This window comes from Carassius gibelio, chromosome B4 (genome assembly GCF_023724105.1).
Source record: "Carassius gibelio isolate Cgi1373 ecotype wild population from Czech Republic chromosome B4, carGib1.2-hapl.c, whole genome shotgun sequence".
Classification (NCBI taxonomy): domain Eukaryota; kingdom Metazoa; phylum Chordata; class Actinopteri; order Cypriniformes; family Cyprinidae; genus Carassius; species Carassius gibelio.
The window spans coordinates 10,432,818-10,446,601 of record NC_068399.1 but is presented as its reverse complement, the minus strand read 5'-3'; the positions used below and the strand labels follow the sequence as shown (position 1 = coordinate 10,446,601).

Here is a 13,784-nt window from a genome sequence, read left to right as displayed (position 1 = left end):
CTCACAGACTCAAGAGCAACGTCCATTAGAAACAGTAATCTCATGCTCTTGGTCTGGGCATGACAGAAGGTCAGCATAGAAAGCTAAGTGAGTTTATGCGACTGATCTAAGGAAGGGACTGCTCACAAGTCAGTAAGTCAGCTGCAGTCAAAGAGACTTTAAAGCAATCATTCACTGGGAAAATAATTTGGGTTTCCCCTCATGACAGTTTAACTTGGACAAAGTTGTTCTTTTTTATAATATGAAGTTGGGGAAATATGCCGACAAGTTCCAAAATGAGTATATCAAAATATGCACTGCGCCAGCTTTGGTGTCACTGATACCAAATGTAATGCCACTAAAGGAGATCGTACAAAATCATACAATATATATCATACTAATTCCTACAAATAATTAGGTAAACCAGAACCAGGAACACTTCCCATAACACCCGATGTACTTGCTACATCATTAGAAGAATGGCATCTACGCTAATATTTGTCTGTTTCTGTCTTATTCCGAGGTCACTATGGCCACCAGATCCAGTCTGTATCCAGATCAGAGGGTCACTGCAGTCACCCGGATCCAGTATGTATCCAGACCAGATAGTGGATCAGCACCTAGAAAGGACCTCTACATCCCTGAAAGACAGCGGAGACCAGGACAACTATATACTGTATACTATACACCGATGGAGTTTTGGTTCCTTGCCGCTGTCGCCTCTGGCTTGCTTAGTTGGGGTCACTTCATCTACAGCGATATCGTTGACTTGTTTGCAAATAAATGCACAGACACTATTTAACTGAACAGAGATGACATCACTGAATTCAATGATGAACTGCCTTTAACTATCATTTTGCATTATTGACACACTGTTTTCCTAATGAATGTTGTTCAGTTGCTTTGACGCAATGTATTTTGGTTAAAGCGCTATATAAATAAAGGTGACTTGACTTGACTTGACAAATTAACCATCAATTCACCAAACTGCAAAATAGGTATGAACTGCAATGAGATTATGTTGTTGATCTTGCGGATTCTTGTAATCATTGCATTTTGTCTGTGAAAATTTGGCAAACAAATGTGACCGCATATTTACACGGACAGAATGTTCAGCAGGGTTTTCGAAATATATATGTGTATGTGAGTTTATTATGTTATAACGGTTTTTGATATGGTTTTTGTGTTTATTATGTTATAAAGGTTTAAGGTCTTGTTATTCTGAGCTGGTTCACATTACAACTTCACAATAAACTTTAATAAATTTATTTTGCTGCCTTCAAAGCTCTGATGCTTCCTTTAGGAAATGCAGATCTAGATCTTTATACAAACATAAAAACATCATCGTACGCCTATGCAAACTTTTCCAGCTGGACTCCCAAATAAAACTCTTGCAAGAATATAAAGGAGTGTAAGACACTTTATCATTAGGGATCCGTTAAATATCTTGCGGTGGGGTGTTTATTATTCACTGGTTTAATTTATTCCACATTGTTTCTTCAAAGCTGACTACACCTGAAATATCACTTAAACAGTTTCAGATGCATAATATAATAGTGAAGTACTTCATTTATATTATTAATAGCTAGAATAGACAGACTAATAAAAGAAACACATTCTATCTTGAGAAACAAACTGAAATATCTTGATTTGGAAAGTAAAATCTGCTTTATTTTTTTTGCAGCAAACATGTCAAATACCATTAATGGCATGGATATTTTCAGAAACGGGTTAAATGACAGACTCATTATGCCACATTGTACCATCAGTATATAGTGTATTACTGCTTGCAAAACTAAAGGAATTGATGCAAATACATCAGATCTGAAAAGCAGACATGAGGTGAATTAGATGCAGAATCAAAGCATATGGGTATTTGTTATCATCCTTTTCATTTTCAGAGCTGTAATATGTGCAGTATTGTAGATGGGTTTTACATGGCTGTCACTGGGTGGTAAGAAATCATCTGTAATGACATTTGCTGGTTTTTCTAGCTCCATAGCTTTTAGAAACATGCTAGTATATGAGAAAACAAACAGCAAAATGACCTGAAACAGTATAGCAGTGCACGAAAGGGAAACCATGTTTAATGAATTATATCTTTGCACTTATTGAATAAGTTAAATCTACAAAACCTGTTTTATTTCCAGCTTCTCACAAACTATGATAATAATAAAACAAATAAAAACTCAAATGTAATGCTGACATGAATGGTTTTTGTTTTTCATTTTATAAAAACAGAGACAAAAAGGAATATATTTGCACAAGAGGCAAACATTAAACCAATAATTGCAAATAATTATTTTATACTAGTCCCACAGACCTCCACTATTTGCACATTATACTGTGTCATGTGACACAGCTATAATAACTTCAGTCACAGTTTGGCCCGGGAAGCATATAGAATTTACATTTAACATAAAATATGTTCAGATTGTCCATGATTGTGTTACATCATATAGTTTATTAGTGTCCAATCTGAACAAATTGTTAGCAGCTAAACACTTCCCTTCATAAGATGCCACTGCACATATAATTTTTGCTTGTTTTTGCAAAATGAGCAACAAATAACAAACAGCATGACACAGGTGCTGCCCGTAAAGCTTATCAGACTCAGAACATTACCTTAATAACGATAATATAATGTACATTCACAAATGCACGTGGATTCATCTCGGCATTTGTTCTGCAATGATAAACTCCATATCCCATCTCTCTCTCTCTCTCTCTCACACAGGTTCTCATTTTATGGCACCTCTCAGATGCAGGCGCCGTGGTGATTTGAATGTGTTTTTAATTCATGTGAATGGCCTGGCAGAGCTGCTGCGGGCCGTTAATTACCTGCCACTGTGAACATCAGTCAGTCTAATGAGAGGAACTCCCGCCCTGCATGCAGCACGCATATTAAGACTCTAATCAGCAAACCTGCAGCACGCGGCCACAGGGACTTGAACACTTCCTACCCCATATAAAAACACAGTAAAATTGAAGGGAATTTTGAAAACATGGGGTTGAAATGACTTTAATGAGGGTACCAGCTTGGATCTGAGATTTTAAAGGGTGAACGAGGCAATGCCAGTCTGATTGGATGGTTTGATTAAAGTTCATTTTGTGAAATTGGTGGTATCCTTTCAAATTTTCTTTCTCCTCGCATAATTCCAATTATTATTCTATGTTTTTGTTTTTATTTTGAATTCACAAGTAGTTTTTTTTTTACTCTATACATATTATTAAAAACAAAATTGGCAAAAAAACAGATCGATTTCACATGAAAATGTTCTCGTGTGTGCAGCATGATTTTGTAGCTTTTGGGAAAAAAAAACAAAAGAAAAAAAGTGTTCTTGTAGCATCATTTTGTTTTTGAGGAAAAAAAAAAAGTAAACTTTAGACGTCAATTATCACGGTTAACTATTAAGGTTCAGACCATTAACAAACAATTAACAAGCTATTAACAAATCATCAAATTCCCAATTTGCTGCTTATTAATAGTAAGGTATTTTTTAAGGTTAGGCTTTGGATAGAATTAGGGATGCAGAATCAGGTAGCAGAATATGTGCTTTATAAATACTAGATAATAATAAGCATGCTAATAAGCAACTCAATGATTGTGAGAATTGCCCCCTATTCTAAAGTGTTAAATAAAAAAAAAAAAATGTATGCATTTATCAGACGCTTTTATCCAAAGCGACTTACAGTGCATTCAGGCTAACAATTTTTACCTATCATGTGTTCCCGGGGAATCGAACCCACAACATTGCGCTTGATAAGGCAATGCTCTACCAATTGAGCCACAGGAACACAAAAAAAGAAAAAAAAACTTTGGATGTCTCAATCCTATCCCCATACCTAAATTAACAACTACTTTACTAATTATTAATAAGCATTTTATTGAGGCAAACATTGTTAAAGTGTGACTGATCTAAATATGTGCTAATTAACAGCTGATATGTTAGAAATAAATATATTAATAAGCAACTAGTTGATAGTGAGTAATGGTCCCTAAACTAAAGTGTTACCAGTCAAAACCACACATTAAACAAGTCAACAAATTAGAACCATATATATAGTATTTATTTACACTTTTTTTTTTCTATTTACATCTCTTTGAAAACATAATTCTGTACACAGCTATTTAATTCAAGAACATTTTAGAACATTTCACTCGCACCTCTTTTAAAATCCATTCTGACATTTCCATAGTTCGAAGTCAAGAAACTAAGTCAAGAAGCCCGGTGTCCAGAAACCCCACATAGCTCGTACTGTAACTTCATGTTGTCCAGGCACTGAATGTCAGTTACAGTAAATTCCTTCAATTCTACGGCCCATCAAACAGCCGAGGGAGAGCAGTAGAGCTGCTGGATTCACTGCTTATGTAGGAGTAAACGCTGTCAAGGCAAATGTTCTGCTTTGCCACATCCTAAATGATCATGAATGCAAAATAAATATCTGTGATGTCATCAATCTCTAGAGTTAGGCACAACTTAACAGGTTAATGTAAACAGTATATAAAAAAAAGAATAAAGAATTAAAAAAAGCGGATTCATAGAATATATCTTTGTACAAAAAGGAGGAAAATAGACTGATCAAGTGCAGTTTCACTTATATTTAGTTGTGAGAACTGGCACACAAATTAAAAAGCCCGATGACATGACTGAAGCAGCGCACAGTTCAAATACTGACAAAATGTCAAGAGCTGATATCCCCAAACACATCTATTAATGACAGCATTGTACAGTCAGTACGGATTATTATATCAATATCAAAATGGGACGTCAAAATGACAGGGCCGTGAGTAACAGGGAAAGTGAAAATTGAATCAGTTCTTCAGCTTGCATCTCTAGCCACCCTTATTCACTGAACCTGTGCCTTGCAAGACTCAAACAGACAAAATAAGGCAAATTTTATTGACTCCACTGCAAAGCCTCATGGGCACTGTTCACATACAGGGACAAAATGAACACCCTACGAATCCTAGCCGGTTCCTGAGGTAGACCAAGGTTAGAATAAGTGTTCATAGGCGCCGTTTAAGCCAAACGCTCTTACTGCGAATCTTTATAAACCATGTTTTTTGAATGACGTCTTCTTATTGCCATGAATCAATTGGACCAGCATCAGTCCTGATATTGCCGTTACTTCCTAGAATCTTGCCATCTAAATAAATTCAGTGCGCATAAAAAAAAAAAAAAAAAAAAAATCTTGGTAAAGGTTGTGGTTAAATTAAAAATAGAAAAGCCTAAGAAACAAAGATTAAATTAGTGTGTTTCAAGAGAGCATGATTTTTGACATCTGGGTGACTCATGGCATTCGGAGTGCTGATATTAGTAGAAGTGCGGAAAAATTCCAGGAAAAGCTGCAGACCATATTCCTATCAAAATGTGACGGTTTCAGTTCAGTATCTTCACACAGACAGTTGCGCCTCCGAGGTCAGTAGGGCTCGTCATATTCACTGATCGTGCTGGTCGAAGCCTCATCTTTTGTAATGGTTAGGGGCATCGGCAAAGGCAAACTTCAGCCGGTAAGCTTCAGCTAGGAGAACGCTAACTTCCTCATTTCCCCAGTGCATTGTGGGTAGATTCTGGAGCAGAATCATCAGACCCTGTGGAGGACAAAGAGATTTCGTTAAAAAAGGATTGTATGCACAAACACGACAGTGATATACATTGTGTAAACTAGTGGAGAGACATTCTGAATAAATAAACGATTCAAATTAAAATCGCATGGTTTCAGTTAGAATAAATTCAATCGATTAAATTCAATGCATTAATGATTTGTTTAAAGACATATATGCAAACAGGTACAGTACGTTTTTTTTTTCTTCCCAAAAATCTAAACAAATGCTGTAAACTCTAACTTATTAATTATATAGTTATCTTTCTACTCCAGTTTGTTTTTTGGCAAACATTTAAATGAGGGATGTCATGACTTGGTTTCAGGATGTATTCAATCATACATAAAATACTGCAGAACAGGTTGAGAAAAAGAAAGAATTTGTAATAAAGTGCACTTATAATTAGCAAACCAATCCTTTCTAGAGTACACGTTTCCAGCTAACTATCAAGGTCATTGATGATATTGTCACTGAGTGGGTTTTCTGAGGTTAATGTTACGTGACCTGGAATGTATTGTTCACAAGCTGTTATAATGATGTCTTTCTGGGATTGAAACACTAATTGAACTATTACACAAGACATGAACATTTCTGTAAGTTGTACTGCTTTTTAAAACATATTTTTTGATGTGCATTTATGTTATTTTGTGCAGTAACTAGTAGTAAAGAGGAAGAGATGATTAAACTCAGGCGGCTACAGTAATCGGTCACGCCACATGAAATCATGCCAAAATGTAATTTATTGATTGAATTGCCTATCAGACTGACAAAAAAAGGGAAATCTGAGACTTTGTTCATATCCAAACAGATTCTGGCCTTCACAACCAACTTTCCTGTAGAGTTCAGCTTCAAACCTAATCAAACAGGTACAAATTAATCAAGGATTTCAAGATTACTAAAAATTGATTACCAATCAGACATTTTTCTTGGTGAAATAAAGTTGCTTTAGAACAGGCCCTTGAGGTCCACTCTCCTGTAGAGTTTAGCTTCTATACACCAGAATCATCTTTTAACCTTGATCAGATGCATTTCTTAGCCATATGAGAGCAGCTTAAAGGGTTACTCCAACCCAAAATGAAAATTTTGTCATTAACCACATACCCCCATGTCGTTCCAAATAAATTTTGGATGGAAACCGGGAGGCTTGTGACTGTCCCATTGAATGCCAAGTTAATTACACTGTCAAGGTCCAGAAAACTATGAAAGACATCATCAGAATAGTCCATCTGCCATCAGTGGTTCAATCTGAATTTTATGAAGCGAACAAAAATAATCACTTTATTCAACAGTTCATCTCCTCTGTGTCTCTGCATCACCATAGCACCATTTTGAAGAAAATCCCCTGAACGCAAGCAGCGTACTTTCTTTTGTGTCAGCCGCGCTACAAGGATACTTTCACAAGCCTTCTGGTTTTCATCCAAAATATCTGAAATTGTGTCCAGAAGACGAACAAAGTGTTAACGGGTTTGGAACAACAAGTGACAAGTGACAAAGTTTCCTTTTGGGGTGGAGTATCCCTTTAAGGTCATGTTGACCAATTAGACCAGGGGTCTCCAAACTCGGTCCTGGAGGGCCACGGTCCTGCAGAGTTTAATTTTGTAGGACACCTGCCCTCCAGGACTGACTTTGGAAGCCCTGAATTACACTTTTCGTAATGATTTGCTTTTGAATGTCTTCTCAACTTCGTTGACACAACTACATTGCGTATTCAAGGCAAATTAGCATCTATGTGATGCGCCGAACACAACTCAGTGCAGCAACTTGCCAGCGTCTAGCAAGTAAATTTGCAAATGCTAATGGAAGATATTTGGGCATCCTAATGCACATACATCCTGGGAGGAAGTGCTGTCTAGGTAAACCGCATGCTTTCACTTTTCTGGAAAGAGTTTTACTTGTTTTTTCAGCAGACAAGAGAAGGCATTGAGAAGGCATCGAGTTGTTTATTTTTTTTCTCTTCAGCGGGGTCAAGCCAGGCTATCACAAAGCACCACCGTACCTCTCTAAATTATTATAACTTTCAATCACAGATTCTTCGACTGCTCAATCTTAAGTGTAGGGTGAAGAGAGCGAACTGCCTGTCAAGCTGTGTTTCTCTTCTCGCTCGGTGCGGTCAGGACCTCGGCGGTGGAAGCCCATCTCTCTTAGGTATAGAAGGCCGAGTCTAATTCACTCAAGGTGGCGTCAGGCGGCTCCAGCAGGCCTCAGAGTCAATGACTGCATTAGAGCGCCTTAGAGCCTCAATCTCCCAGCCTAATTCACCTATCCTGCTGGCCCTGATGAAGGAGAATGAGAACGCTTAATACTCCATCACAGCGGGGTACAAGGGGGATGGATGGAGCTGAGAGAGGTAGAAAGGAAGGGTACAGGAAAAAAGCAATAATATATCTTATAATAAAGAGGGCATCAAAGTTTTCCAAATATTTGACAGTTAATTAATAAGCCAAATCCTCATTTGACGATTTAGCATTTCAACTGAATGCATCTAAAACCGCCATTCTCTTCGCAATTTGAGATGAGTGTAATGAAAACAAGCATGGATAAAAGCTGACATGTCTGATACGGAGTGTATGATGCACAAAAAAAAACAAAAAAAAAAACTGCAGAGTCTTGTTCAGGCACAACGGTTCCAGAAATTCAAGCCGTAACACATTAAGGCCCAAATACATCTCTGAAAAAGCTAAGTGTGTGAAGAAGATTGCTTCTAGCTAGACAGGCTTGATTTCCCACATCACTGCATACTGGAACACGATGGAACATAATTTGTAAGCCAATGCAAATGAGTGCTGCATTCTCAGTGTTGTCGCATGGGGCACTAGGGGAGAAATTAAACTAAACGGTCTTCTTTGGTTCTGTCTTGAGCACAGACAATTAGACTAAGATTAAAAAGCAGAGTAATAACTATATTGTTTATATAACAAACGTGTTGATTAGACTTTCTTTTACCCGTCGTATGTATGATTCAAAGACTGTAAATAAAATGAGTACATAATTCCCTGCGCAATTCCATAGGCACGTGACTGAGGAGTTTTATTAAATGCTACGAGGCGAGGGACAACACCAAAATACATCATTATGATCTCTAAAAAACAGCTCAGAATCTTGAGTATTTAATGTAGAAAGCTTTGAGTATAATTACCAAAGCATTCAGAATGCTTTTCTGCTTTCACAATAGCAGTTCCACACAGGCAAGGTTTAGTAAGCTGTATCCTGAGATTTCCTGCATACTGTACATATTTTTATGGTAACATTTATGTAATTAATTATGTACTTGCGTGATTGTTTTAGGGTATCTGATTATTTTAAGTACTTGAGCAGAGTATAATATTCTATATGGATACCGCTATCAGTAACTATATGCGTCAACTATATTTAAAATGAATCCATCCATGTAATAGTCAAATCAAATCCTAATCAACACCGTCATCTCGGTCAAATTTTTTCTCGACAAATAACTATATCAGAGGTAATTACTTAGTAATGAGCCTAGCCACATAATTGGAAATAAATGAGTGATATAAAGGATACACAGCCAACCAATGTGATTGATTGGGGACTGTTCATTTTCGTAGCATTTAGGGACTTTGTCTCTAGAGTATGTAAACAAACATCAATGTTAGAAGTACAGGATAGTGTAAGTATATTTCTAATCCATTAACCACGAATTGCTCCAAAGGCAGGAAACTGTTTTAATGGTTGCACTTTATTTTACAGTACGTGTACTAACATGTACTTATAGTCTACTTACAGTGTATTTATCTAAGAAAGTTCTGGTAACGCAAGGTAACTACATGGGGTAGGGTTAGGTTTAGGGGTAGGTTCAGGTTTAGTACCTAGTTATTACATAGTTATTGTAATTACTATAATAAGTACATAGTATGTACATGAGGAACTGGACTGTAAAATAAAGTGCTACCGTTTTAATCATAGAGAAATATCTTATGAATTTTGATTTACATATTTTTTTCCGTAATAAATTATACATTAACATGTTAAATGGACAGCTCAGATTTTTATCACACTACGTTTTATAACGCACACATGGCCTAGCCTGAGGATTCTGCTATCTCAGAGTAAGAAGTCATGAAGATGATGTGCCAAAAATGGGATTCCAGAAGCAATGCTACAGGGAATGACTTTGATAGCCAAGTAAAGTGCTTAATGTTATACAACCACACTCAAGAATATATTTAAATCAGCTGAAGAGTTTTTGGAGTTGTCGTCACAGTCTGAACATTTCCTTACACAACCCCCAGAAAAGTATGTTGCACTCCAACAGGTAACGGCTGATGAAATCTTTAGTTAAATGTCAAGATAACAGACTCTTCATGAGCTTGGATTTGTGTCCACTAATTTTTGTGAAGTACCCATGTTCTCAAGTACCCATGAGTGTTTGATGAACAAAAATGAAAACGTGTACAATTTTGACGGTGAATAATATCGCTGAAGATCATTATAAGATTGTGTAGGTGTTAGTCCAAGAGCTTTGTTCTTTGAAGAGTAATCTACCCTTTTCCCAGCAAATGAGTCTGACCACTCAAACAAATGTGTTTTTTAAGAAGATTTGAAGTATATAGTGCAAACCTTACAACATCACTGATGTGTATGCAGAACATTTGTCAGCTATACTTAAAACAAATCCATCCATGTAATAGCCAAATCTCCTAATCAACACGGTCATCACAGCCCATATTTCGACAAATAACTAGATTAGGACACTAATTACTTGTAATGAGCCAAGCCGAATAATTGGATATAAATGAAGTATCTAATGATCTACACAGCCAACTAACATAATTGATGTAGGACTGTTAATTTTTGTTGCGTTTAGAGACTTTTTCTCTGGAGCACGAAGACGGATGGCACGCTGTTAGCTATGAGATGCAATAACAACACTGCCAATAGCCATCATTACAGTCAATATGAAATGAATTTGAAATTATTCTAATTTTTTTTTTCTCCATGATGTGATTTATTTGTAAATGTAATATGGTATTAAACTTTAGAAATGGTAGAAATAAACTAAACTTATACTAACAAAATTGGTCTTGTGTTGGTTCGGTAGATTATTATATAAATACCCAAAAGTATAAATTATTTATAACAATGGTTCACATTTGTTAATTATTGTGGAATAAGAATCCTCTACAGTTGAGCCTGATTTAAAATTTAAATGATTTTTTTATGTCTTTGAAACAAACAGAGATGTGGACTTTTAAGGTGAGTTGTTCAGTCAATTGGTAACATAATATTAGTCAATATATCCATTGTTTTATCCATTTATGTATACTTTTTATAAAATCTAAACTGTCAAAATGGTTGCCAGATGCATCACGAATCTGCCTTGGTGCTGTTACATTGCAAAGCAGAATTTTGATAGCATTTTGAGAATTGGGCATGGTTCTGCTTTCAAAATGGAACAGAATATTTGTGTTGCAATAAACTGACGGTTACTTAGTTAGACATGCAGTGGATTCAGTCTCATCTAAAGTGACTTATATTGCATTTCCAATAGGAACAGTCCCTCTGGAGTACCCCGGGGTTAAGTGCCTTGCTCCAGGGCTCAGCAATAATGGTGAATATCCTAGCAATTCTCCAGGTTCACGAATAGTCCCTTTCCATTACTAGCCCAGATCTTCCATTGCAAAGCCAATGTCAACATCGCCTATGACACCATTCCCATGTCGTCTCATATGCATATATAACATTGCAGTTTGACAGCAATAAACTGGGACAGACTTTAATCAAGACACACTGTGCAACTGGACATCAATAATAAATACCGTACAGCACCAAAAGCGAGGAACGTAGGGTGTAGAGTAAAGCTAGTTTAAAAGGTTGGCCTCATTACGAACCAAAAACATGTCTAAAAGCCTAGTTAAATCGGCAAGGTGAATAAAATGCCGAAAAGATAATGACTTTGACTTAAGGAGGATTTTCTTCAGAGGCACCATTTATCTGGACGCTCCCCGAGGCATTTTGATTGTTCTCTTCTGTTTCGTCTTATCTCCGGTGATGACTGAATTGTGTTTGCTAAGGATCCCACATGACTGGTTCGCTAACCCAACAGCACTCACGTCAAACAGATAATCAGAGACAAAGAGTTGCAACAGTGTGCATTTGATGCAGACATTCTGGACTGGCACCATAATGAGACCTCACACTGCCTGCTGTTGGCAAACAACTTTGGCATAGCGGAGACCGATTACTACATACACAACACTGGCGAAGGAATGTTTGCCACCAAGGATTATCCCGAACGAAGACTTTTAGCCCCTCATCTTCTCGCTGAGCCCTCCTGAATTTGTAAGAATCGATCAGGGGCTCAAGAACAGCAACGCAGTCTCTCCATCAAACGGCAGAGTCGCAGCTCTGCAGATTCTGAGCGTTTGATCCCCGTGTTTTAAACACTCATGAGACTAACCGGTAGAGAGGTGGTGATTGATTGCGAGGAACTTTATAAACAGCTTTGTTTATCAAGGCTTCTGCAAGACGGAGAAGCGATAGCTTGAGTCTCGGCATTCGAGTGCACGGGGAAGGAGCAGAGCTGTAATTACTTCCAGGATATTAAGTCCTCCATGCTTTTCCTTGTCTCTTTTCGGATAGATTGTCCCTGCCTCTCGTTGAGCGAGCTTCCTGCAACAACGGTGACACTCTATCATTAAACTGTATTAAAGCACATTTACAGGCGGGAGGGATGCTCTTCATTCGGGACCTGCGCGTATGACGATTAATCATTACTGGTGGGTCTCCTTCCAGAAGCTCTAGTGTGGACAAAATTACAAGTTCTCTGATGAATGTGCTAGGTTTTCGATTAATCAGGAGGAGTTCATTTCACCTAATCCTTCAATGCAACCGTCCTAATAGAGTCAACACTATAACTCAGTAACTAGATGGCAAGGAAAATATCTGCACTACTATAAATCTCGAGAGATGGGTTTCTTAAAATTGCATGCAGATTCTCCAGTGACTGGCTGTAATCTTACACTCTACAAAACACAAAAACAACTAATAATGAACTTGCTGAGGCCCCCAAGAGGGATCAAGATATGACACTGTCACTTTGAATTCATTTTAAGTCAAAGCAGGCCCTTAACAAAATGAAACTTTCGATCCACAAACAATTATATAGTGAATCGCACTTAATTACAGCTCGCAGTGAACTGTTTAAATCCAATATGCATGTAAAATAGGAAGTTAATTGAAAAAGTGCTTGACATTTGCACTGCCGAGGAGTAGAAGCAGCCAGAAAACAAGGCAAGCAGATTTTTTTTTCTTGCTCTTGAAACTAAGCTGCAGAAAAAAACAGAACTGTTTAAGACTGATATCACAACCAATTGCTCATTAGCATGTGACTGGTGCTGTCAAATGATTAATTGCGATTAAATAATATAATTCTGATAATTGATCACAACATCAGGTGTTCGTTTGCTAATGGAGAAATGACAACATGTTGAATGGTCTGTATGGAAAGCACTTAATTTAATTACTTTTCCAATGACTTTATTTTTCATACTGTACAAACAGTTTTTCAAATGTCTTTTCTAAAAGTAAAACATATTTGTCTAACATATTTATCTTTAAATGAATGTCAAAATAAAAGTTTTTCTTTACATAGTGTCTGAACTCTGTTATTTTTTATGTATATATAAATACATACACATGCATGTAATATATATATATATTTTTAATAATTATAGAAAATATTTATATATAATATAATTGTAACTATTTAAAAAAATATAAATACATGTATATATGGACATACATTTATACAGTACACACACATATATTATGTAAACAAAAACGTTGATTTTGGATGCGATTAATCACGATTATTCGTTTGGCAGCACTACATGTGACTGCCCAAATTTACATACAAGCACATATTTAGTATTCAGTATTCATCCTGCTAATAATATAATGCTTTAATAAACACAAGCACAAAATAGATTTTGAGAGGTAACCCAATCGTAAGATGTTATTTATACACAGAACTCTTTCAGGTGTAAACAATATTTATTTCTATCCCATACTGTTGACAGATAAGTCATTTTCCTGTCACTCTAGCACTGAAGAATCTCAGAAAAGGAGAATCACACTGATATACACACTCAAGAACACGAGTCTAAAAGCTGTATTAGCTTAGAAGTTTGAGTGGTAAGCCAATCAGCCACATGCCCCTAAGAGCCCGCACAAC

General features: G+C 36.7%; 1 protein-coding gene across 3 annotated transcripts in view; it reads right to left on the bottom strand.

The window, feature by feature from the left end:
- Nucleotides 1–4,028: 4,028 nt before the first annotated feature.
- tbc1d22a (TBC1 domain family, member 22a) overlaps nt 4,029–13,784 on the bottom strand; it is a 133,495-nt gene continuing 123,739 nt past the window's right edge. For all 3 annotated transcript variants that reach the window (XM_052555271.1, XM_052555272.1, XM_052555273.1), the window contains one exon: nt 4,029–5,575. In XM_052555271.1, the coding sequence (XP_052411231.1) occupies nt 5,447–5,575 (129 nt within the window). In that variant the 3' untranslated portion in view covers nt 4,029–5,446. The remainder of the gene's footprint in view (nt 5,576–13,784) is intronic.